At 42.3% G+C, this 27,186-nt stretch overlaps 1 protein-coding gene across 7 annotated transcripts in view; it reads left to right on the top strand.

The window, feature by feature from the left end:
- apbb2b (amyloid beta precursor protein binding family B member 2b) overlaps positions 1 to 27,186 on the top strand; it is a 71,176-nt gene that overhangs the window by 15,453 nt on the left and 28,537 nt on the right. For 5 of the 7 annotated variants that reach the window (XM_089132365.1, XM_089132364.1, XM_089132362.1 and 2 more), the window contains exons 2-7: positions 4,956 to 5,005; positions 8,056 to 8,213; positions 8,427 to 8,472; positions 10,605 to 11,555; positions 26,547 to 26,764; positions 26,869 to 27,060. In XM_089132365.1, coding sequence (XP_088988491.1) covers positions 8,193 to 8,213; positions 8,427 to 8,472; positions 10,605 to 11,555; positions 26,547 to 26,764; positions 26,869 to 27,060 — 1,428 coding nt within the window. In that variant the 5' untranslated portion in view covers positions 4,956 to 5,005; positions 8,056 to 8,192. The remainder of the gene's footprint in view (positions 1 to 4,955; positions 5,006 to 8,055; positions 8,214 to 8,426; positions 8,473 to 10,604; positions 11,556 to 26,546; positions 26,765 to 26,868; positions 27,061 to 27,186) is intronic. The other 2 variants (XM_039692469.2, XM_089132361.1) reach the window with 2 other exon arrangements.

The following is a 27,186-nucleotide window of genomic DNA, read 5'->3' as shown; positions in this document are numbered from 1 at the left end:
AGATAGAGCCACTGTAGTCACTTGGACTATTTTAACAATGTCTTTAATAACTTTTCGAGGCCGGCAAGTTTCAATTCCTCAAGAAGCCTATGGACTAGTATGCAGGAGTGATCCAGCTCTCAGATTTCATCAAAAATATCTTCATTTGTGTTCCAAAGATGAACGAAGGACTGGAACAACATGAGGGTGTGTAAATACTGACAGAATTTTCATTTTTGGGTGAACTAACCCTTTAAGTGTTGTTGTTCCACTGCTTTAAATATCACTCAAATAAAATATTATATATATCATTTTAGTGCATGTATATTATGTTACTAAAATAATTATAATTTTCTTATGGTGGCTAATGAAAATGTAGTCCAAACCAGCTGAAACAAATGTTGAGCCCTGCTTTAGCTTGAGCCAGTCAGTAACCTATGAGATACTGTGGTAGAAGTGACACTTTGGGATATTCAGGGTCTATTGAATGTGCCATCACTGAACCAGAGCTGTGGAATGTCACCACCACCACCATAATGACATCACTGAAACATTATACAAAGTGGTGCGGGGCTGTATTAGTTGCATGTCTTCATGCTCTTTGTGTGTGTGTGAGAGAGAGAGAGAGGGAGAGAGAGAGAGAGAGAGAGAGAGAGAGAGAGAGAGAGAAAGCCCACTCCAGATGTTTGGCATTGGCAATCATGTTTGAAGAGGATGGACTATTTTTTAGTGACGCCCCCTATCTCCCTCCCCCAATTCCTGTCTGCTGCTGAAACAGGAAATGAGTTTGGGGCTCTTTTCAGCTCTTGTGCTGTGGCTCTGGCTCTCACTCAACGAGAGGGACAAGAATGCTCCTCCGTGTGTGTTCCTGAGCCAGGCTACGTGCCTATTTTCTTCTGCAATGCTTTCTTGCCCTAGATCTGAGACAGTTCTCTTACACTTAAAGGGATAGTTCACCCAATGATGAAAATGATGTCATTATTATTTAAATGATTGTCTTATGGTTTAAATTATTGTCGTACATGTTCCAGAACATTTGTATGAACAAGGAAAAATGTTCTTAATGTAAAAAAAAAAACAACTAAAAACAACATTAAGTTGTGGCCTTATTGTGAGTAAATGATGAATTATTATTATTATTATCAGTATAATTATTATTTTAGGTCAACTTTTCCTTAAAACAAAATTGCTGGTATGTTTTATGTAAACAGTATTCCTCCACATTTGTCACAACAAAGTCAGTCAGATATATTCATCATCATATTCTCACATATCCTTTAGCTGTGTGTTTGTGTGGCGTGACAGCATTGATTTATGGTGTTTCATCATGTTTAATCTTGTGGTGGTTATTTGGGAATGATATAATCTATTCTTACTTGTCACTCTTCATATGAGCAGTATCAGAGCGGCCTTCATCTCAGCTGTGTTTGACGTATGTCAGCATTTTCTTCTCTGATCAGCGGCGGCACAGAAGATGTGGGCTATTAGCTGAAGCGCTGTATGTGCATTTTTGACCTACTGTAGCTATACTATTGGGGACAAATTTCTGAAACTTACAACAACATTTCTTGTAGTCATTATAATTATCTTCAAGATTATGCCCTTTTACAAAGTCTTGATTTTATTTTTGGGGTCTGCTAGTGCTAAAAGTGGTTATCATGCTTGAATGTTCCAATTCAAAATATACATTATTTTTCACAGATCATAGATTGTTGCAGCACCTCTCTTCCCAGTCGGTCAGTAACGCTCTGGGCTGCATTCCCCAAAAGCATTGTCAGCTTAAGTTGATCGTAGAACATTTGCCACCAATAGTCTCTACGATCAACTTAGGCTTACTATGCTTTTGGGAAACACAGCCCTCTTTAGTTTCGGTCTCTATAAAGCCCCTCTTTCCGAAAAGCGCAATGTACTATGGCATCTCAACCAGGCATGTTGGGGTCTCATGAGACTTCAGTGATGATTTCATTCATCAACTTTGTATCAGATGTCTCTCCTAAAATAGAAGTAAAAACAGACCCAAATGAGACAATCGTTAATAAAGAGTTACGGAGAACACTTTACTGTAAGTTTCCGTTTGAACTAATGAGCTAACTAATGAACTAACAATAAACAATACTTCTGAATTTATTGATATTGAAGTTTGTAGTTGTTTGTATTTTATTAATGCACTTTGAACTGACATGAAAAAACAATGAACAATTGTGTTTCTATTGACTACATGAACAAAGATTAATAAATAAACGTAAAGAAGCGATTGTGGCATCAGTGGGTTGGATTCCCAGGGAATGCATGAACTGATAAAATGTACAGAATAATACAATACAATGAATCATTTAAAAGCAGCTAATGTAATGTATTTCACTAGTTCCTGAGGCTCGAACCTGAGGCTCGGCTCAAACTCCAAGTTTAAACTCCCCATAGGACGAAAGAAAGAATTAGGCGAGGAGTAGGAGTATTTTTGGATGACGCAGTGTCTGTGTCAAACTGCCCCAAGACACAAAGGTTGTGTGGACCCAAATGCAGTATTTATTGAACAAGGTAATCCAAAGATGTAATCCAAAGTACAGGCAGGGTCAATCACAGGCAGGCAGTCCATACAAACAAACAAACAAACACAACAAGGCAGGGTACAAGGGCAAAAGAGTAATCTACGGAACAGGCAAGAAATCCAAAAACCAAGAGAATTAAACCAGGGAGAATGTTTGGAATTGCAGTGTGACACTAAACAAGACTTCGCAGGGAATGAGGCTGTGTTTACACGGAAACGATTCTGAAGAGAAAACTCAAAAGTGGCGTTGGATTATCACTTTTTATTCTGCGTTTAGATGAGCGTTTTGGGTGGGAAATCCGTGTGTATATGGTGACGCAAAAGAGTGTGAAATTCAAGGGGGTAATCCATCAACCGGAAGCTGCCATCTTGTAGCAGAACTTCACTTGCATTAGCATTTCCATTGACTCCCATTCATTTTGGCGTCACTTTGACAGCGAATAACTTTACATCTGAGGCCTTTGAAGACCGCATTTGTCCTTTATTCATTTCTAAAGAAACACGACAATGTATAAAATGCTCCACAGCCACTTGAAGTCAGACGGGTTGCCCGCGTCATATTTACGTTGTCAAGCTCTGTTTGAGTCTGCGCGTCAGGAACGGAAGTGCTAAAAAATCACCAAAAACGGGCTTCACTTGTCTTAGTGGAGTTCCAATGACATGGCTCTGTCCACTTCTTATACTGTCTATGGTGAAATTCAATGTAGTATGCACTCCAGGCGGCTAGGTGGCAGCGGCTAAGTCCACGCGCCTGCGTACAACCTTCACTGTCAAGCAGACTTTCGTGTTTTTACCGTTTACATGGGAACAAGACGGTGGAGCATTTTTAAGATTTCCACTCTGGAGTGTGGTTTCACTTTTTTGCTTTTTTAAGCCCCAAAAATGCAGTCGCCGTGTAAACGAAAGGCACATCCGATAAAATATTTTTACGTTTTCACCCGCGAGCGTTCTCGTGTAAACAAGGCCTGAATGTGTACATGGTTTAAATAGGCTGAGACACAGGTGGATGCAATCATTGATAATGAGACCATGCAGTCAGTTATGGGAACTGTAGTTTATGAGGGAATGACAATAGTCTGATGTGGATTGCCCTCTAGTGGCTCTCAAGGGCACTCGAGCTGGTGACCGTTACAATCTGCTGCTTATTAGGGGTGTAAGAAAAAATCGATACACTTGAGTATCGCAATATTTTATTTTGCAATACTGTATCAATTTTCAGAAACGCAATATCGATTTTTTTTTTTTGTGGCTTTGCATAGACGCACCACTAGCCTAACGTTTTGCTAGAAACAACATGGCTGAACCCGTGCTTACAGCTCCTAATGATGACTGAATGTTTAGGCTCCTCCCAAACCTACATTTGGAACTTTATTTCATAATCTATGTTAATGAATTATATCTTATAGTAAAGTATTAGCATACCTAGTTATAAAATGTATGTGAATAGCATAGCTATTCTGGTAGACTTTAATGAGAAATGTTAACTTTTGATTGCAGAAATTAATATTATTATTTAGTTGCTGTCTAAGAGAGACAATTAGCTTATTAAAGAGATCTGCATTTTTAAAAAACCCTCTCCATATTCAGAACTCAGATCATACTAAGATTTAGATATCTAGATTTAGAGTTAGGTACTTATATGGTAATAAGCTGTAACCCTATTGGGAAGCTTGAGAGTACATGGGGGTAAAAAAGAGAGGTAAAACGTGTATGTCTGTTGAAGGAAGTGCAAAACTGTGACCAACTAATAAGTGCGTCTCAAAGCTTCTAGTATGCTCACAGATTGTTTATACAGATGTTGATGGAAACACATAGTGCTGTGGGTTTTCTCTTTCTTCTTTTCCTCTCTGTTGCCTTTTGCACTCGTTCTCACTATCTCGCTCTCTTTTCCTCCCTCTTTTCTTCTCTGTCATTTGGCAGCTGTTTTCAAAGTGCAATGTGGTGGAAAGCAAGTCTTTGATATGAAGCCTGTATGTGTGTGTTTAAAATTTCTCCTCTCTGAAATGTGATCTCGAATTGCCTCTTTCCCAGCATTCATATGTTTTTTCCATGACACTGATTGGATGCTCTTTTACGGCACCTTTGGATACAGTTATGAGCTGCAGTTTACTCCGACTCTACATGTTCCTCCCTGTTTCTGCAGCTAAATAAAAGCCTTTAATCTCACCACCAGTCTGTCTCTCGCTTTCTTTCGCCCTCAGCGGGATGTGCTTCACAGAGCTGTGCTCTCTGTTTTTGATTTGCACAGTTGGATTATTTAGCAGGTCATATTTACTTCTGTTCTGTGTGGTTTACTTAACATTTTATTTTCAGCTGCTATAACTGTTAGTCAGAGTTTTTGTTGTGCATTTTGGCATTTCTGTCTAATATTATTTCTATTGACTTCATGTGAATTCTCAAACTAATTGTCTTTTTCTCTGTTTTGCAGGTAAGATCCTCTGCTGAATGTGAGAAGCACCTCTTCCTGCAGAGATACAGGTGTGTGTGTGTATGTGTGTGTGTAAGAGAAAGGGGTGTGCTGTTTTTCTCAGATGGGTAATTAAAGACTTCTGAAAATGACATGCCTAGAATTCTTCCCTCAGAATATTTCCCTCACATTCCTTTTTTTAACTCCTTGTAAAAATGGAATTTGTGTGTGTGTGTGTGTGTGTGTGTTATGATTATAGCTGTTGTGTCCAGACGCCAATCTCTGTCTGTTCTAGGTTGCTGCAGGATTAATTTCTTTGAGTGAAGTTAGGGGTGGAAAAGAACTGACCTATAAAGTCTATTTCATTCTGTTGTTTTGTGTGTGTGTGTGTGTGTGTGCAATCTGGCTGCAGTTGTGTGAAGACGGAGTCTGTCCTCTCTGAATTGTCATTTGCTGCTATAGTATTCCGTAACACACATTCGAGCGAGGGAACAATAGCGGGAACAATTTTCCTTTGAAAGGTTTTATTTTATAGATTGTGAATTGCATTATCGTTTTGAAAAGAATAGCTGACGTGCAATTAAAACTGTCATCACCATCACCCATATGTCATTATTTTCTTTGTCAGCACAAAATGTTAAGCAAAATACCAGAGCTAATCTTTTATATTGAAGGAAAATGGTGTTGATTTATTAATTCCAGACATAAAAGCACTATAAAAGTAGGCCTGTAAAAAATAGGCCATACATAGGACAGGAATATAGTCAACAGACATTTTCAGACAGGAATATAGTCAACATTTGGTGTGTTCCAAGTCTCCTGAAGCTATTCAGTTGCTTTGTGTGAGAAATAGACTTTTGAATATTCCATCCATTGAAAGTTCATGCAAGTACCAAAAGATATCGCACAAGCTCTATGCATGTGCATTGATCAATGTTTTTATATGACTAATAGCCTGAGTAATGTCTTTTCAGCATGTCGAATTCAAATAAAATGCTTAATTCACATAATTACTTTTTATGATGTCTTTTTTGTAATTTTTGATATGTGTATATACTTTCAATTGAAGGACAAAATTGATGAGAGTTCAAAAGTCTTATGGCTTGGGATGAGTAAATGATGGCATGATAGTTTTCATTTTTGAAATCTGATGTAAACATGTTAGAGGTGGCTATCATATTTTTACTAAAAGCCACACTAGTATTCACTAAAATCTTCACTTAATTCTTATGGGTAGTTCTGTAAAGCTTGCTTGCAGCGTACAACAGTAAACAAGGTTTAGCTGAAGGGTCAATTACTGTGGTCAGGTTCAATTCATGTACTCAAACACACACACACAAACACATTCACCCTTTATTTAAGGTCATGAGTGCGGCAGCCTCCTGAATGAGAGAGAGATGCCTGATTATGAAAGCGGGATCTCATGGAGGTTAGCCACCACTTTGAAATCTCTAATTAAAGCTCACCACACTCTCACACACACTGAACTGTTCTACTTCTGTATTTTGGTTCTTGGTTTTGCATGGATACAAAATGGCAAACCAAATCAAAATCTCAGTGCTTATCTGTCTTTCTTACACTCTGTATCTGTCTGTATCTGTTTTTCCTCTCCCCATCTTTATTAACAAACACTTGCAATTTTTAGACTTGGGCAATATAAAAAAATCCTAATATTTGATGATATGCAATAGCATTAGCCGTATTTGTGTATTTGTTCTGAAACGACTTAAAATGTAATTTTTTAAGTTAGAGAAACCATATCAACAAAGTGAAATCATTTTTAAAATATATATATATATTCTAGGCTGATTTTTCACTGTTTTTCATTAAACAACACAAAGAAGAATTTTATTGAATCATTTATATACAGCATTAAAGCGTGTAGTAATAAATAGCAAAAAGTTCCCTTTCAGTTGCTCGCGTTCAATGTAACATACTCCTACAGTAGTAACCGAGACATTTTTACACCTGCTTTTGGTAAAACATTTGAATCCAAATGACATGCAGAGACATTTGAGTAATGCCTCAAACTAACTGTTGAATGAATCAGTGAATGAGTGGAATCACTAAAATGCGCATTTTCAAGCTATTAAAATATCTATTTTATCACTTATAAGGTGCAGTCCCATTTAGATTTGTTTTGTGAATTTTTGTGGACAATAACCTTTTCAATAGGAATCCACTCAATGGAAAATGTCACATGAGGGCGAAAGACTTTCAGACACAGACTTTGCAACAGACCAACAGAAAGCTGCTTTCTGTCTTTGAAATTTCATCGGAACTTTGCTAATGTCACAGCATCTATACTCACTAGTCATGAGACAGGGAAGGATTGTGAAGCTAGCATACCAAAACACTCTTTAGGAAACCTAACCCCCCCCCCCCCCCCCCCCCGTGGGGAAAACCAAGTTTTTAATGTTGTTTATATATTTGTGTGGTGTTTTAATATGCTTTAAGACAAACCATGTGCAAAGTCATAAGTCAACATCATTGGTGAGTATTTCCTGGGGTTATTTTTTGATTGGTTGGTGAATTCTACAGTCCTTCATCAAACTTCTCAACATACAGCTTGCCTCAGATTGTTTTTAATTAATGCTCAAATCCCAAAAAAAAAAAAGAAACAGATTAACAGTGTTTTATTTTATTTATTTAACAGAAACAATGTATGGCAGACTATCTGTCCCTAAATTCTGATTGGGTGTTTTCAGCCCACCTCTGCCCATGCCTAGATTAAAATTGTTGTACTTTTACTGAAATCATCACAAATACTTGATGAATTGCCCAAGTCTAGTTATTTTTGGTTATAATGTTTGGACGATGCAGTGATCTATGCAGTGAAAAATGATTTTATTCATATTCACCACCCGGTTAGGTGATTCCCCTTGAGATTGAGTGTGTGTTTCTGTTTGTGTCTCCACCCTGACAGTTATTTTCATCATTGTGCTCCAGATGCATATTTCCACCCCATGCTGTTTACACGCACAGTAGAAGATCTCCCGGAAGATACACACACTCACACATCACTAACCTTAGATGAGGGATGGGTGTAGTGAAAATGCATTAAGTAAAAATGTACATATGCTATCTATTTTCTAAACATATTTTTTATTGTTGTGTTCAGAACATATTTCTTCAGTGCTTCTATGGTGATATACTCAGCTGGTGCTGATTGGCCAAAACCTTGATGATGCGCTGATTCTACACCATGGCCCAGGAGGCTCTGTGGAAATACCCACAATCCTCAGCTCCCTGGTGAGTATGATTGCCTGCTCATTGAATGTTTGTGTTAACCTTTGATTTTATACTGATATTATGCTTTTCAAAAACTAACATTAAAGCTGCACATTTGTAATTGTGAATAAATGCATAAAAGTTACAGCATATATTAAAACCATACTGTACTACATTTGCATCTGCATGCTTGTGTGTTTATGAACAGTCTGTGGATGATAAAAGATAATTGTATTATTATATTTGTTGTTGTTGTTGCAGATTTACATTGGCACCTTCTCTGGCTCAACAAGAAAACCTGTACAAGGTCAGTCAGGCCTGTGTCTGGACATGATTTGTGCATCAACTAGTGAGCCAATGGCTATTAAAATTAATCTTTGAGGAGACTAATTGCTTTTGTTAATTGCCGTTTTACATACCCGTTGTATAAATGGTTGAATAAATTTGACTGCTTAAAAAAAATCCAATGTTGCATTGATCCAACATTGTCTAACAGTGTTATTCCCAAACAACGTCAATTTAAACTTTTTTTTGTTTCACTATGCTAGACAACTACCAAAATAATCAGTTTATTATTTTATTACTATTGTGAATCTGTATCTTTAATTGTTTGTATATTACCATGTCCATGTCAGTAAATGGACTGACAAACTTAAAGTACACTTTCCCAGGTCTTCTCAGTTCATTTAATATTGGACTGATGGACTCAACCAAAAATGACTTACAGTTCAGTGAGGAACTCTATTGTTAATTCTGTAACAGCTCTAAATGATTCACTAAATAAGTATGATTCCTGACTCATCACAAGATTAAATTAATTTGGAGGCACACTGTTCCCTTCTGTTGCCAATGGTGACTAGATTTTAAATTTAAATTAAATCTCAATTTTTTTACTCAGTCTGGAGCCCTGTTTGTGTTCATCTGTTTTATAAAATGTCAGATTATTGTGATTGGTTACATCCTCTTTCCTAGTGAATGTACTGCCTCTAAATCTGCTCTTTGAGCATTAGTAAAAATCATCTTTTCTTTTGGCATGAAACTGATTTAATTTTCCACCCAATCTCATCATATTATGAACCACTGAGTTGTAAATGAGCTAAAATCACATTCAATTCCCGCCAGATTAAGTTGATTTTAAATGTGGTAATTCAGTTTGGTATCACAGAAGCAGCACAGTGTGCAGTGCTTCTTGAGTAAAGACAAATAAGCTTTTCAACTTTAGTTCAATTAATAGAGGCACGCTTGACCTAAAAAATATTGAGAATTCAGCTTAGATTGAAAAAATCAAAAAATATTGTACATTTTATTTTACCTTTTGCATTTGCCTGTCTATTGTTGAATGCACTGTTGAATAGGGCTGGACGATTAACCAAAAAATAATTGAAACCGAAATTCAGAGCCTATAATCGACGTGATTTTACCATGTCGGTTATTTCGTTTTTTTGAATACTATTAATATATCCGCCCACTGTGTGTACTTTCCCCTTAAAACATAGTAGTCACGTCACTCCACCCCGTCAAGTCTGCGACATTGAAACAACATGAGCCCCTTTCACACAGCGCGTTGATCCCGGGAAATTGCCAGAACAAACACCTGTGTGAACGCAAACATGGCCCGGGATTGGTGCCGCCAGGTTGGGGACAGAGTAACTATTGCTGTGTTCAGTTCAGTCACGGAGCGCGCGCTGTGTGAACAAAAGCCGTAATCAATATCGCATTGCAGCCTAATGATGCCGTTTAAGCCAGGATCGTTCGCCAGCGTGAAACGATACGTAATGCGCTAGTTTATTATCGAATCAGAGAAAAGCAAATGCACAAGCGCGGTTTTTCGAAAAAGAAATCGCAACTCATAAGCAAACTATAGACGCTGCTGAGACTTTGCGGGTTGTGTGTGAACTCACTCTCTGATTCCTAGAATACTGAGTTAACTCAGCAACAGGAGCTGCTAGTACCAAAGAAACGCCCAGCAACAAGTGCCTCCACTCCACAAAGCAGCTTTCGATAACACAAGCATTTACAGATGCTATACAATATGAAAAGGATTCGTTTTTTTTTTTGTTTTATACAAGTTATATTTTACTTTTTAGATGGCAATATTTACAATAATTTATTTTATTTAGAAAAATAAATATTTTCTCCATTTTTTATATATTTTTAAATATTTAATAAGCATTAAATGCTATCTGTGTGTTTCCTTATTTTAGAATCTCAAAGATTATGCAGTCTTTCATTAGAAAAAAAATACATACATATTTACAGAATAAGCCTTGCCAGTGAAATATGAGAAAGAAAAAAAATTTAAATAATCGTTCAATAATCGTAATCGAGGTGACTTGTATTGATTTTAGACTGATTATGATTTTAGCCAAAATCGTTACAGCCCTTCTGTTGAATGTTTAAGTGTGATTTTGACTGCTTTTTCACTCTTTCTCACTTTAGCCATGATGTCAGTCTGCGTCCCCTCACCACGTAACCCCTCCCCCTCTGTGGACGTAGCGAATCGCAACGGGCCCTCTGCAACTCCTCCCACTTCCCTCAGCCTGCGTTCCTCACACAATCAACTGCTAAGTGGTGATGTCATCAAACAGGGCCAGGCCACACCTCCGAAGTGCCGGAAGAAGTACGCACTCACAAGCATTCAGAGTGCGATGGGACTCGGCGAAGGCGTGACGCCACCGTCGTCATCTTCAGCAACTACTGCCAACCCTAAACTGGCCAAAAATGGTGCAAATCAGTTACGTAAAGCTGCGGAGCGAGAGGATCACAACAAGAACACGACAGAAGAAGACGAAGATGGAAACACAACTGGCGAATCAGAGCTCAACATCAACGATGAGTTGACGAACGTTGAGGAACTAAGCCTCGACAGTGAGTCTATTGTTGACGACGTTCACAGTGACTTTGACACCAACAACGAGCTTGTTGACGGGGATGTAAATGAGTTGGTTGATGATGAATCTAATGAGGAGGATCATGTGGAGTATTGTGACGACCTGCTCATTCTGTCTGAGAAAACTGAGATTGTTTCAGACAGGAAGTCCCCTGAGCTCCTTAAGACCAAGAGTTTCCTGGAGTCATGTCTGCATGACCTGTCATATGAACTGCCTGATGTGCATGATGAGAATGTCACTAAGCCTTTGCTGGAGAAAGAGAAGAATCCCTGCCCCTCGTCTCCACAGAAACCGCACAGTCCTGAGGACACGCCCCTCCTATCTGTCGGCTCTTCATCTTCCTCTTCGTCACCGGAGACAAAAAAAGACCGACCACGGACGGGAGCCAAGACTGACCGGGCACTAAACCGCATCCAGAACCTTCCACACAGTGACGAGGAGTCCAGCTGGACCACGTTGTCGCAGGACAGCGCATCACTGGGCTCGCCAGAAGAGAGCGGTCAGTAGTACACATTCAAAGCGTTATGTGTGTAGCTTGCTGGTCTCCTCAGTGTGGTTTGGTGTGTGTGTTTTGGCCTAGTGTAGTGGATATGGTCCACTCATGTGGTATGTGTGGTTTTCAATTTGACTGAAGTGCGTTGGCAGAGAGGTTTTTGTGTGTTTGTACTTTTCACTTCACTGGAGTTTGATCTAGGTAAACGCAGCACAGAGTGTGTCTGGTTTGAGCCTGTGAATGAAAGCTTGTCAAAAGCAAGTTTACTATTTTGTGTGTGTTTTTATGTCATTTTTTCACCGTCTCTCTCTCATGTCATTCCAAACCTGTTAGATGTGAACCACAATAAGAAGTTAAACAGAATCTTTATGCTGCTCGTTTCCATACAATGCTCTTTATGCTGCCAACCCCGTAAGAGTTGGGTTCATCTTCGGAACACAAATTAAGATATTTTTGATTAAATCTGAGAGCTGGATCATTCCTCCATAGGCTTCTTAATGGATATAAACTGGCCAGCCCAAAAGTTATGAATGACATTGTTAAAATAGTCTGAGTGACTACAGTGGCTCAATTTTAAGTTTATCAAGCAACGAGAATACTTTTTGTGCGCAAAAAACAAACAAAAATAGCGACTTTATTCAACTATTCATTTCCTTCTCTGTGGGCCTTGACATTTCACTTAGTGAAACAACTCAAAGCTTCTAGGTTGTACGTCACTTGCATCACACACATGACAAGCATCGCCCAATAGTGAGCCTGCGTGTGACGTGCAGCACAGAAGCTTTGCGCAGTTACACTACATGAAATCTCACGGCCCACAGAGAAGGAAATGAATAGTTGAAATAAAGTCGTTATTTTTGTTTGTTTTTTGTGCACAAAAAGTATTCTCATCGCTTGATAAAGTTAAGATTGAGGCACTGTAGTCACTCGGACTGTTTTAACACTGTCTTTCATAACTTTTGGGCTGGTTAGTTTAGATCCATCAAGAAGCCTATGGAGGAGTGATCCAGCTCTCAGATTTAATCAAAAATATCTTAATTTGTGTTTCGAAGATGAACGAAGGTCTTACTGGGTTGGAACAACATGAGGGGGAGTAATTACTGACAGAATTTTTATTATTTGTGTGAACTATTCCTTTAATCAACCTCTACAGGTGTGGTTGAGGTGACTGAAAATAGAATAAAATAAAAAATGTAAACTTTATTTATTTTAGCTAGTTGGCAAGGTTCATTTAGACTACTAAAATAACTAAAAATGAAATAAAATTGAATAAAAACTATATAGTTTTTATATAAAAAACTAAAAACTATATTTTTTAAATAACGCAAAAATCAATTGAAAATTGCAAAATCTCAACAAAATGCGTAAAACTTGAATTAAAGTTAAAAGGATAAAAGAAAAAAGAAAACTAATAGCTGTAGTATCTACAGTATAGTAATGATTATAAAAAAGCAGGTCAAATAATGTACAGGTATGCATGGACAGACTGATGAAGACTTTAGCTTGACTGTATAAAAATAATAATTAAGCTAAAGAATCTGTCTGTCCGAGCATACATGAGCGAGTAACCAGCTATTTTAGTATGTAAAGTATCTAAAGGTTCTTAGGAGATATTTTGAGGAATTTAAAGCTGTTTTTGCCCACATTCATTTTAAAGGCGCTCTATGCGATGTCGGGTGACGTGATTTCTTGTTGACGTTTAAAGTATTTTTAAACAAAACGGAGCCTAGATAGACCCTCCCTCCTTCTCATCTGTGCACTGACCCCCCAAACCCCACCCCCAGAGCCTTCTTGTCAGTTATTGGCTGGAACAGTTTGTTATGTTTCGTGGAGTGGGTTGCCGCAGTTTGTTTTTGTTGCCATTTGTGGAGCCTAGATTGTCTGCATAGACCTAATTTTTTTACAGTGTGTTTAGGGGACAGGCAGCTAGCGGATAGTGAGGAGATGTTTGCTGTATGTGACAAAAAATGTTTGGGCCTAAAAAACGTGTGACATCGCTTTAATTAGACACTATTGTATTACACAGAAGAAAAATCACAGGTTTGGAACAGCATGTAAAAGGAGCGGTGATATTTCAACTAGAGTGGAGAATGACTTTCTGAAGATTCTGCTCCACTCGCTCATTCCGCTAAGGTTATGGAGTTCAAATATTGTTTTAATGAAGTTGCGAACCTTTTACATAAATGCATAGTAAACATCAAAGGGTAACACTTTACTTGAAGGGGTGTGCATAAGACTAACATGACACCTTCATAACCATGACATGAAATATGTTCTAAATATGAAGGAAGTTTTATGCAAGTTTGTGACAACTGTCATTAAGTGTCTTTTGCTCAATAATGACATTTTGAATGCAAATATGACATTAAGATGTCTTTGTTATGACAACTTGACATAAACCAATACATCATAACCTGTCAGTGTCTTTGTCATGACAACTTGACATTACTAAGACAACACAACCTGTCATAAACATGACATAGCAGATTAATTATCAAATTTAAGAAACCACCTTGCTTTATTGGTTAACATTACATTAAACTGTCAGGTGGTTGGTTTTGACATTGGCTGACATGAAGCCGTTATAACTTTTTAATGACAAACTCAATTTGTACCACTGTAGTTGAGGTCTCGAAAAATAGTCATGACAGAGTTATAATGGCCTCATGACAGCCAATGTCAAAGCCAACCACATGATAGTTTAACTTAGTTCCCTTTCGTAGTCACTTCGAGTTACGTCAGAAGTGACGGAGATTGGGGGTTTCGCATAGAAAGCCAATCCTCTTCGAGTATTAAAACACGAGCCAATGGCATGCAATGCCTTGGGGCTGCGGAAATTTGCATAGCGTACTCCGCCCTACTCCGTGAGTATAAAAGGAGGAAGTGAACGCAACCGCAGTATGTTTTCGCTTCGGAGCCAAGAGAACCTCTTCACTCCTGAAAGCACTGTTCAAGACTCTTCGAGACGAGCGTCCTCTTCAGTGTTGGTGTGACGGCGGTACCCAGCGAGATTCTGCATCGCCTGCGATCTGAGCAGTGGTCTGCCAGACTTTGCGCTTCTCCCTGGTCGCTTCAGCGCTGAAAGAGTGAATTTCCTCCTCTCATTGAAAGAGCTGCACGCGTACGTCTTTTTAAAGACGGTTCGCCCGTGCTCTTCTGGGTGTGATTGATTTCTGTCGTCATCTGATGGTCACGATCGCTGCTTTGTATGCCTGGGCATTTCAGCATGCAGCAGCAGCGTTCGTGGATGACTCATTTTCCTTCTGTGGGAACATGACCATCTCTACACTGAGGTCGAGACTCAATGATCTCACTTGAGTGAGAGTCCCGGTCCCCCCCGCTCGATCGGTTTCCTCCATAGGGGGCCCGTCGACCCGGGGACCTGGTGATTTTACGGTGATGGTGTGGGATAAAGCCCCGACGATTCCTCGGGCCACACCTCCCGCCTCAGTGCGAGAGCCAGCGAGCGTTAGTTCGATTCAGTCGGTTGCTTCTTCGGTGGCACCGGCTGCTTCGGGCAGCGCTCCAGATGATGATGCGATGTCGATCACAGCATCACTAGGCGGGCTTGACTCCTCGGGAAGTGAGGATGCGGCCGCGTTGCCTCCCTCGGGAGCGTCAGCGCCGCCGTGTCTGATCCCGCGATGATGGCCGTGCTATCTCGGGCGTCCGTGAGCATCGGGTGGGGGTGGAACTCCGCCCCATCCCGATCTCTCGCGGCTGAATAATTGGTTTTTGGGTAACGCTGCCGCCTTACGGCCACGGCCAACCCCAATTTCCTTTTTTCCCCGAGTTGCATGCGGAACTGACACGCAAAAAAAAAAAATAAAAATAAAAAAGCGTGCTTAGTTCCCCGCCCTTCCTCCCCTCGGCGATGCGGCTGTCTGTGGGTACGCTGGGGCTCCCCCGGTCAACCGGCGGTTGCTCTCAGATGCCCCTCCAAAGCCTATGGGTTCTCGTCGTCTATGGCGGCGCGATTCTGTAGAGCGGCGGGACAGGCAGCCTCCGCCCTGCATATGATGAGCACCTACAAAGCTAGCTGCTCAGGAATGTGCACGAGGAGGTGACGGACCAAGCGAGCTGCGAGCCTGTCGCCTACCTTGTCCTTAAACGGGTCACGGAGGCGGTCGCTCGCTCCCTTGGTCAGGTGATGCCCACCGCTGTGGTCCAGGAGCATCATAATGTTCGGCGGTGCGGTCCAGGACTTTGCCCAGCACTTCTCGACCGCCTAGGAGCAGACGAAGGCGGTTTCTCTGCCCCGACGGCCAGCTGCTGCCTCCAACCTGCCGTCGGCTCGGACGCCTCCGCCAGCTCGCCGCCGAGGACGCCCCCCTGCGGCTCCCTTCCCTCCCACGCGGCCCCAGCAGCAGCCTTCAGCCGGTTCGCGTCGCGGAGGAGGCCACAGGTAAGCGTCCCAAGAAAAGAGCCCCCCCTCAGGCCGCGTGCCCCGCTAGACGCCAGGCGAAGCGATGTTCCTGAGGCGGGCCGCTCAGTGATAGTGTCATGGTTTTTCTCAGGAGGCGGTGGCAGGGCCCCTCCTTCCCCGGTGGAGGGCCGGTGGAGAATCTTTTGTTCTAGCTAGCTCCCTGAGCTGGTTGAGGAAAAGCTGACACTGTCATTGAGCACACAGACTGGAATGAGCGCGCACGACGTCCAGTGCGTCGCCCCGTTCATTCCTCTCTGTCTCGGAGGGCGCGGAAGGGTGCGTGTGTCGTCCCCGGGCTACGCCAATCCCTTCCCCCTCTGTCGCCAGACCCCCGGCAGAACAGACCCCCGTGGAACGCTCTGCCTTCCCTGGTCTCTTCTGTCGGGGAGCGGGTTTCGACGGTGCATCCGGACGGGGTAACTCCTGCACGCATGCCGGTCGACCCGCCTCGCTGCCCCTCCGGGGGGACGTCTGTGGTTCGCATGACCCCGTTGGCTCACTTCCTGGAAGCCTGGCTAGCGCTTCCCGGGGTTCCCGGTGGGTCATCAGAACGATCGGATTCGGCTACGCGATTCAGTTCGCACGGTCTCTTCCCCGCTTCAGGGGAGTTCGCTCCACGATGGTTGGTGGCAATGCCCCAGTCTTGAGAGCGGAGATTGCGACCCTGCTGGCGAAGGGTGCAATCGAGATGGTCCCTCCAGCCGAGGTGAGGTCCGGGCTTTACAGCCCCTACTTCATTGTCCCCAAGAAAGACCGGTGGGTTACGACCGATCCTGGACCTGCGCATTTTGAACCGTTCTCTCCATCGACTACCGTTCAAAATGCTCACGGCCAAACGCATTTTCGAATGTGTTCGGTATCAGGATTGGTTTGCAGCGATCGACCTGAAGGACGCGTACTTCCATGTCTCCATTCTCCCTCGACACAGACCGTTTCTTCGGTTTGCCTTCGAGGGCCAGGCATACCAGTACGCCGTTCTCCCATTCGGGTTAGCTCTGTCCCCTCGCGTCTTCACGAAGATCGCCGAGGCAGCCCTTGTTCCCCTTCGCGAACACGGGGTTCGCATCCTGAACTATCTCGACGACTGGCTGTTACTAGCTCACTCTCGAGCTCAGGTTTGCGAACACAGAGACCTGGTGCTACGGCACCTAGCCCGTCTGGGCCTTCGGGTCAACCGGGAAAAGAGCAAACTTTGCCCCGTGCAGAGGATCTCTTTTCTCGGCATGGAGATAGACTCGGTCGCCATGTCCGCACAGCTCACGAACGAGCGCGCGCACTCACTGCTGGCTTGTCTTCGACAGTTCGAGGGCAAGAGTGCGGTTCCACTGAAACTATTTCAGAGGCTCCTGGGGCATATGGCATCCGCGGCCGCGGCAACGCCGCTCGGTTTGCTTCATATGAGACCGCTTCAGCTGTGGCTTCGCGATCGAGTCCCGAGGTGGGCATGGCATCGCGGCTCGCTCCGAGTTCCAGTGACTCCGACGTGCCGCCGATCCTTCTTCCAGTGGTCGAACCTCAGCTTTTTACGGACAGGGTCCCTATTCAGCGAGTTTCCAGGCATCTCGTTGTCTCCACGGATGCGTCTACCACGGGTAGGGGTGCCATGTGCAATGGGCATGCAGCCGCCGGTTCCTGGACAGGAGCCCAGCGCCTCATGCACATCAATTGCCTCGAGCTGTTGGCAGTACGGCTCGCCCGGCACCGCTTCCGAGCGTGCTCTAGGGCCAGCATGTGCTGGTCCGCTCAGACAACACTACGGCAGTAGCGTACATCAACCACCAGGGGGGGTCTACGCTCGCGCCGGTTGTCGCAGCTCGCCCGCCACCTCTTGATATGGAGTCAGAAGCACCTGAGGTCCCTTCGTGCAGTACATTCCTGGAGACCGGAACCGGGCAGCCGACGAGCTGTCCCGGGCCCGTCCCATCTCCGGCGAATGACGACTCCATCCCCAGTCGGCCAGCTGATTGGGACCAGTTCGGGGAGGCACAGTTAGACCTGTTCGCCTCTCGGGACTCGTCCCACTGCGCCCAGTTTATTCTCTGACCCGCGGCTCTCTCGGCTCGGATGCGCTGGCGCACAGCTGGCCACGGGGCCCACGCAAGTGTGCGTTCCCCCAGTGAGCCTCCTTGCACGGGTGTTGTGCAAGATCAAGGAGGACGAGGAGCAGGTCTTGCTGGTAGCCCCCTACTGGCCCACCAAGACGTGGTTCTCCGAACTCTCGCTCCTCGCGACAGCACCTCCTTGGCCTATTCCTCTGAGACCGGACCTACTCTCTCAGAGACGGGGCACTCTGTGGCACCCTCGTCCCGATCTTGGAGGCTGCACGTGTGGCTCCAGGACGGGACGAGGCAGGTTTGAGTTCGCTGCCACCTGCGGTGGCGGCAACCATCACTTCCGCAAGAGCGTCGTCCACGTGACACCTTTATGCGTTGAAGTGAAACCTCTTCGTCAATTGGTGTTCTTCTCGCTGAGAAGACCCCCGGAGATGTTCGATCGGAGTCATGCTTCCTTCCTGCAAGAGGGGTTGGAGCGCAGGCTGTCGCCCTCCACCCTTTGGATTTATGTCGCGGCCATTGCCGCGTCTCATGATGCAGTGAAAGGTAAGTCTATGGGAAGCATGACCTGGTCATCAGGTTCCTGAGGGGAGTGAGGGGGCTAAATCCGCCTCCCTCCCCTCCTGCCCTCTGGGGACCTCTCAGTAGACCTGGGTGCTCTGCAGAGGCCTCCCCTGGAGCCTTTGCAGTCGGTAGAGTTTTTGCCCTGTCCTATGTGACAGCACTCCTGATTGCATTGGTCTCCATCAGGAGAGTAAGGGACCTGCACGCACTCTCTGTTGACGAAGTGTGCCTGGAGTTCGGGCCGGCTTACTCTCACGTATTCCTGAGACCCCGGCCTGGATATATGCCCAAGGTTCCTACCACTCCCCTCCGGGACCTGGTGGTGAACCTGCAAGCGCTGCCCCTGGAGGAGGCAGACCCAGCCTTGGCACTGCTCTGTCCGGTACGTGCTCTCCGCACCTATGTCGACAGAACGCAGTGTTTCAGGACCTCAGACCAGCTCTTTGTCTGTCATGGGGGGAGCCAGAAGGGAAGGGCTCTCTCAAAGCAACGGCTGTCCCACTGGATAGTGGATGCCATTGCTTTGTCTTACCAGCAGCAAGGCCTTCCGTGCCCCCTTGGTGTGACGGCCCATTCCACTCGGAGTGTGGCCTCCTCTTGGGCTTTAGCGCACGGCGCCTCGCTAACAGACATCTGCAGAGCTGCAGGCTGGGCGACACCCAACACCTTCGCCAGATTCTATAATCTGCGAATTGAGCCGGTATCCTCTCACGTACTCGTTTCGGCCAGTTCTGGATCCGCTCAGGTGTCTTCGCTTGCTCGCCACTCCACTCCCCGGACTGGATAAGTGCGATATTTCCTCAGTTCTTCCATTGAAGCCTTGAGTCCTCCAGCACCGACGATGCGGGCACCACTGCTGTGGCTCTGGATGCTGGCTAGGTGCCTCCATGCGTACGGTTCCCCCTTGGTAACCGTCTCATGTGTATTATCCACTGTAAGCCTCTCTGAGCATGTGTCTTCCCTTGGCAAGCCATCTGCCACCCCTGGAGCTGAATTAGTAGCCACCTGCGGTTGGTGCTCCAGTGATTCCATATGTGTTCCTATGTGGCCATATGTGTATTCGTAAGTCCTCCCTTCGGTAGGCAGCGGGTAGCATGTCCCCTTCGGGATATGTTTCCCAGTGTACCTTGGTAATCCTGTGTCTAAGTCGGATCCCCTAAGGAAAACAGGTAAGGCTCGGGGGTTCAGACTTTCGCAGGGCACTGGAAGACAGCCTGAAGTTGGCGTGATGGCACAGACCCCCAATCTCCGTCACTTCTGACGTAACTCGAAGTGACTACGAAAGGGAACGTCTCGGTTACGTATGTAACCCTCGTTCCCTGAGTAGGGAACGGAGACGTTACGTCTCCCTGCCACTTCTGCTGTATCGCTGGGTAGATGCCGAGTTCAGTCTTGGCTCCTCAGCGAAGACATACTGCGGTTGCGTTCACTTCCTCCTTTTATACTCACGGAGTAGGGCGGAGTACGCTATGCAAATTTCCGCAGCCCCAAGGCATTGCATGCCATTGGCTCGTGTTTTAATACTCGAAGAGGATTGGCTTTCTATGCGAAACCCCCAATCTCCGTCACTTCTGACGTAACGTCTCCGTTCCCTACTCAGGGAACGAGGGTTACATACGTAACCGAGACGTTTTATGTCAAGTTGTCATGACAAAGACACTGACAGGTTATGATGTTATGATTTATGTCAATATGTCATAACAATGTCATCTTATACAGTGTCATACTTGCATTCAAAATGTCATTATTGAGTGAAAGACACTTGATGGCAGTTGTCATAAACATGCATAAATCCTATGTCATGTCATGGTTATGAAAGTGTCATGTTAGTGTAAGTAAATTGTTACCAATCAAAGTTAAGAACTATGGAAAATAAGGAATTGAAAGATAGTGTGGAGTTGCAAAAATTCATTTTGTGATATACTAAACAAAGTTTTTTTTATTTTTTATTATTTGCTTAGGTGTAAAAAGAGGTTTGAAATACCTTTGCAGTGATACTGTTAATGAACTGTTTCTTTTTCATTACAAACACAAATACATTTGTACATAAAAATGTAATTTTGAGCGGGATCTGTGCAAACGTGAGCGGTACATGAGTGGAGCGTTTGCTTGGGCCACGACACGAGCGATTGAATGGAGCGCAATGGCATAGAGTGGAATATTGAGCAGAGCGTCACACCGCTCCGCCTCGCTCACATGCTGTGGTTTGGAACAAAATTAGGATGTGTAAATCATTTTTATTTTGGGGTGAAGTGAACTATACATGCAACCCATGTTGTACATGTTTTTTACAATGATATTAAATTGCGCTGATTTTTTTCTTTTTTGTAATATCACTGGGGTGAGTCAAAATGGCTGTTTCTGTGGTAAGGAGTCTCACCACTGTCACAGGGTCTGTCAATATCTCTCTCAGTAGACAGGAAAACCTCACAGGTGTGTGGCAGGTCTGTTCAGCCAGCATGGTGGGTAATGGACAGCTGCGAACTGGTTTTACACCCAGATGTTAGCTGGGATCTCCGCAGCAGACTATGATGCACATTCACAATTCCTGCACATTCATCTCATCTCTCTACCACCATTTCTGTCTTGTCATACCAAGGTTACATGACCACACGTTGGGTGACGCTGTAGGAAAAATTATCTTGGGGTTGCCGGGGTGACAGATCGTTCTGCAAAAGAGGTGGGTTTGATTGGCCTAGTGACCAATTGCGTGTGCCGGATTGACAGGAAGCCGATATATCTCTTCCTGCAAGATTTAGATATAGAAATAAACAGCATATAAACAGAGTCTGTCGGTTGCTCTCGCATTCTCACCCACCCCGTCTCTCCCTCTCCCTTTCTCCATCAGTCGCTCGCCCCCTCTGTTTCTCGTCGCCTCTACCTCTGCTTTCCTCTCTCTTCTCATGTCATCCTCTCTTCTTGCGGCTGCTCAGTCATGATGCTGGGTAAAGACTACATGTTGGCCATTGTTATAGTGAATTACGAGGGTAGGTACCGTGTGTCGGTGTGTCTGGTTGTGAGTCAGTGCTGCGCATGTAGCTACGCGTCTCCGTTGCGTGTGCATGCTCATAAATGCAGGCGGAGAAGAGAGATAAGGAAGGAGGGAGGATGCAGTGAAGGGTGTCACGAGCTGTGTGGTGAATTCTAAAGTTTGTGCATATGTTCATGGCACTTGGGTCCGTCCGTGTGTGCGTGTGGGCATGAATTTTACAGCTGTCCTCCCCTCCCCCTCTGCCCGCCACATGCTTTTAGAGAATGCAGAAAGAGACAGACATTATCGAAAGTGGGTCGAATGTTAAATCTAGCATAGAAAACTAGGTTTAGGATTGAAACTATAGTATAAGCCAGCACACTGTTTACCTGTGTTTAAAATGAAGTAGCTGCTGTTATTTTTTGCCGAAAAAAAACCTCAAAATCATTAAATGCCAACCTGATTATTGTCTGTATTTCTTTGTATTTGAATCTGGATGAAGGTTTTTTTTGTCTCTGCAATGAGGTTTTCAGGCAGCTGTAGTGACCCACTTATATCAGGGACTACAAGTCCCATAATGCACCTTGGAATAATACTCAGAACACTACAGCTCCTGTACTGCAGTGCCAACATACCCGAGAACAACAGTGAGGCGACTCAACTCAAGCTTTCTTCTTCAACACACAGTGATACTATTTCTCATAGTTAACTAAAACTAAATCCATAAAAACGTTTTCGTTATTTGGAAGAAAATCAATGTTAACTATATAAAATGTTAAAAAAAACATTTTATTTCAGCTAGATGTCATGGTTAATTTAGGTTAACTTAATTTAGGCTGCTAAAATAGCTGAAAACTAAAACTGAAATAAAAATGAATGTAGACATGTTTTCAAATTTCAAAACAATAATAAAATATGACAAGTAAAATAATAAAAATGACAAAACACAAAAAATACTCAAATAAAATATGGAAAAATAAAAATAAAATCTAATTTAGATATAAATAAAAATCATAGTAGTAATATATCAATTTATACTTCATGTTTGTCGTACCTTATAAATGAAGATGAGGGAAGAAGTTTTAGAACATCTTTTTGTATTTTTATTTGGCACAGTCACATTAGCGAAAAAAAAGTATTTGTGGCCTAAAAATGGTAATTTTCAAGAATGCAATGTGTAAAACATCTCTCACACAGAAGTCACTTTCCAACAAAGCTACTTTCTGAAGGTTATATATTGCGGTAACCAACTTGAACTCTTTTTTGTGGAGAAATCTTCTGCCCTCAATTGATTGAAATCACAGGGATTCTGATTTAAATTTCGCCTGCAAAAAAAAGTGATAATTTGATCGCACCTTTGGTGTTCAATACAGCTATGTGGAGTGGGATTTTGGACCAATGAGATTTTAACGTGGACTATTCAAGGAGATACTACCATGTCTACCATGTTGACTCACCTCTTTGACCTGTGTGACTTTCAACACGTCAACAAATTACTAGGAATGAAGAACAACTTTCTTAGTACCTATAGCATGTACACTTACATTTCCTTGACATTGGTTTGCCTTTTCGAATCGAATGGGATAGCAAAGTGTCCACTGTCAGCAACTTTTCAGAACAGATCCAGTACACGTTTGGGTATCGTTTAACCGCTTTTCCACTGCCGGGCCGAACGGCTCCAGTTATATTTCCATTTTTGGTTCAGCACAGAACAATTGCAAACTGTTTGCGGCCCTGCTGATAGAAGGTGTGTAGTGACGTCGCCACTCAGGATTGGTCACTTGTCTTTTGTCTGGCTGCCATTTTAGCTGGCCAAGCACTCTATTTGAGCAAAGTTCATGCAAGTTAATAATACAATTAAAAGAAATATCTGATCATCCTTCATGATGCAGTTGTATTACATTCCAAAGAGCTCTATTATCATCCCTACGGTGTACAATGAAACCAAATCTATATCGGCTGTCTGATTGGCACGAAATGGAACGGTTATGCAATGAGAATGGTTTGGCCCAACGGTGGAAAGCTTTTGTCTACATTAGGGCTGGGCGATAAAAGATATCATATCGTGATCGCGATAAAATTAACTTTGATAACGATGATAAGCTCTGGACATTTTTCCTCGATATGGATTCATCTTCTAAAACAGAAATAAATGCAACAACATCCAGTCAGAGCATGTCGCAAAAAAGTTAAGTTAAAAATAAAAAAAACAATGTTTTGTTGTGTTAATTGCTATATTTTCTTTTGATAAAAGCTTGTTTACATTTGTTAAGTTTATATAAATTTGTATTTAATCATAAAACACAGAATCCCCCCAAAATAATATGGATTTCATGGAGCCCTTAATTAAAAGGGAGCTACTCTATGGAGTTTATTTGTGAACAAGCAAATTTACATGTTTACATTAATTTTCAAGGTCTAACGAATATGTGTAAAGCATTTCCTTCCCCATTAATGGTTAATGAATATATAAATATAATAAAAATCCATATTGTATGATAATATTTTTGGTCATATCACCCTTAATATCAGGTCATATCAGCCTTAGTCTACAGTTTCATTAATACTGTGTATTCGGACATCCTACTTATTTGACATGATGTTTTTTTCATGCTATGGGCTAGTGAATAAGTAGGAAAGCTTAGAAACAACAGTACATCAACTTCGAACATGAAATAGATTTCATTTGTGTCTCGGGCTGGTTTATTTCAATGTGGCAGTTAATGTTTCTTTAGTTGCTAGTCATTTTCTAGATTCATTTTGTGGAGGTAGATTTCCTAGTTTATGTGTAGATTTACAAAAGGTCCTTTGAAAAACTTCTTTAGAGTTTTTCAAACACACACTGAATGTCACAGCTTGGTTTTGGTGAGGACGTGTTTCCTGGCTTGAATCTGTTCAGCATATGTGTGAGGAGGAGACTGAAGTGGTTTACTGTGTGTATGGTTTTCCTCACCCAGATTGCATTGTGTGAATAATGCTCTTACTAACATCTGAAACATGAAACAAACATTCCCAGCTGCTAAGTGAAGACCGACAGAACAGTAGCAAGTTCCTGTGTGTGAGAGAAAGGTTTTACAGTATGTTAGTCTTCCAGTTGCACAGAAAAAGACCTTTATTCTTGGTAGAATTAAGCCAGAATTACACAAAATGATTCTTTATTTTTGTATCTTCAATGTTGGAATGCAATATTGCGGTATTGATTATAAATGATTAATTTGTGCCCATGATTATTTTATTTAATTCTTGTCCCCCCATATCCTTTAATCAAACTAAAATTTTATATATACTGTATTTTTTTTTTTTATCAAAATAAAATAAAATAACCTCTCTGGTCCAACAGCCTGTTACTCACATGGCATCAATAACAAACAACGTTTGTGGTAGATAAAATCAAGTCCAATCCTACAATTTTTCTTATTCAAGCTGTTTTGCTCCGATATATATGGAAGCTTGTTTCCGCCACTGAATTAAAAATAATAATAATAATTGCGACTTTTTATCTCACAATTGCGAGATATGAATTCAGAATTGTGAGAAATAAAGTCGCTATTGCGAGATATAAAGTCGCAATTGCGTGTTATAAAGTCAGAATTGCGAGATATAGTCAGAATTGCGTGATATAAAGTCAGAATTGCGTGATATAGTCGCAATTCTGAGAAAAAAAGACAGAAGTGTGACTTTTTATCTCACAATTCTGACTTTATTTCTCAGAATTTCGATATGTAAAGTCAGAATTGCATGATATGGTCGCAATTGCGAGATATAAACTCAGAATTGCGTGATATAAAGTCGCAATTGCGTGTTATAAAGTCAGAAATGTGAGATTTAAACTATTGGAATAGACTTAGAATTAGCCTGATAACTCGCAATTGCGAGTTTATATCTCACAATTCTGAGAAAAGATGTCAGAATTTCGAGATATAAACTCGCAATTATGTGTTATAAAGTCAGAATTGAGAGATGTAAGCTCGCAATTGTGAGAAAAAAGTCAGAATTGTGAGATAAAAAGTCGCACTTCTGTCTTTTTTTCTCAGAATTGCGACTCTATATCACACAATTCTGACTTTATATCACGCAATTCTGACTTTATATCTTGCAATTCTGACTTTATAACACGCAATAGCAACTTTATTTCTCACAATTCTGACTTCATATCTTGCAATTGTGAGATAAAAAGTCGCAATTATTATTATTTTTTTAAAATCAGTGGCGGAAACAAGCTTCCATAGATATACATCACAACAGGGAAAAAAAAAAGCCTGTGACTTTAGTGTTTACAGTTTTCTTCGAAATTGAGTTTTTTGTGCCATAAATAATGAACAGTTGAAACAAAATCTTATTAATGTCAACATAATAGTGTATTACAGTGCACTCATGTCATATCCGATAGAAACACACGAAGATAAGGTGACTCATTATTTAGGCTTCAGCAGTTTTAATTAATTGTTTGACACATTCCATATTAAGAGTGTCCATATGTTGGGAAAGCAGTATGGCGGTACCATACTACAGTAGAAATGTGTTAACCAATAGAGATGTTGGACTAATTCACACCATTTACACATAAGAGTGACTAAGAAACATGGAGAAATGCAAAAATACAGAGATTGATGTATCTCAAACACATCATGATGTAATACAAAAAAGAAATTAAGGCGTGTCATTAGGGACAATGTGAAGTAGTTGCCAATCATAATTTTGATTTCGATCTTTTATAATATTAGATTTATAGACATATTAATTTATGATTAATAGTATATTTTGGTTTACATTAGTCAAATTCCAAATATTAAGAAAATAATAAATAAACCTTCATAAATATACATCTTCACATAAAAGTTGTATGGTGATACATATTGTGTTATAAAATTACTCATGCCGTCATACAAGGTTTTGGTCCTACTGCCCACTCATAGGAGTCTTGGATATCTTGGTTAGAGGGTGTTTGGACCGCACCTGACCTTGTGTATTTGCATTTACAGATATCTGGGGGGAGCAGTCATTTCAGACAGACCCTGATTTGCCTCCAGGATGGAAGATGATGACAGACATGGCTGGTATTTATTACTGGCACATTCCAACAGGCACCACACAGTGGGAGAGACCCGCCCCATGCCATCCGGTGCCAACTGGACCCAGCCAGGCCAGCCGCAAACACTCTCTGGGCTCCCTTTCGCCTTCGCCCACTCCAGATCACGAGGTAAAAATCCTGTGGTTACAAAAACTGGACGTGTTAACTCAGCTTAAGCAAATTAATTGTTAATTTATCCACATTGACCAATGTGTCTCTTTGTTTTCCTCTAGTCGATGTCTCATGCCGACGTGTTTTTCGGGGCGTCAAGTCGTTCAGGCAGCACCACTTCCGACAGCTCGTCTGACCCCGCCCCTGTCCCGTCTTCTTCATGTGTGGAACCTACCCCTATCCTGTCCCCAAACTCTTCCTCATCATCTGACGGCAATGTTCCTTCCTGTGGATTTGTCAACAGCTGCTACTTTGTAAGTATTTTTATCAGTGTCCCATTTTACAGTATGAACAATACTCTATGGATATATCCTGCCATTCTTTAGGTGTTTGGCTTTCATAATGAGTATGATTAAGTTGTGGAGAATAAATAGATAAGA

This window comes from Pimephales promelas, chromosome 6 (assembly GCF_988280905.1).
Source record: "Pimephales promelas chromosome 6, fPimPro1.hap1.1, whole genome shotgun sequence".
NCBI classification, from domain to species: Eukaryota; Metazoa; Chordata; class Actinopteri; order Cypriniformes; family Leuciscidae; genus Pimephales; species Pimephales promelas.
This window is presented reverse-complemented; position numbering and strand designations above follow the sequence as displayed.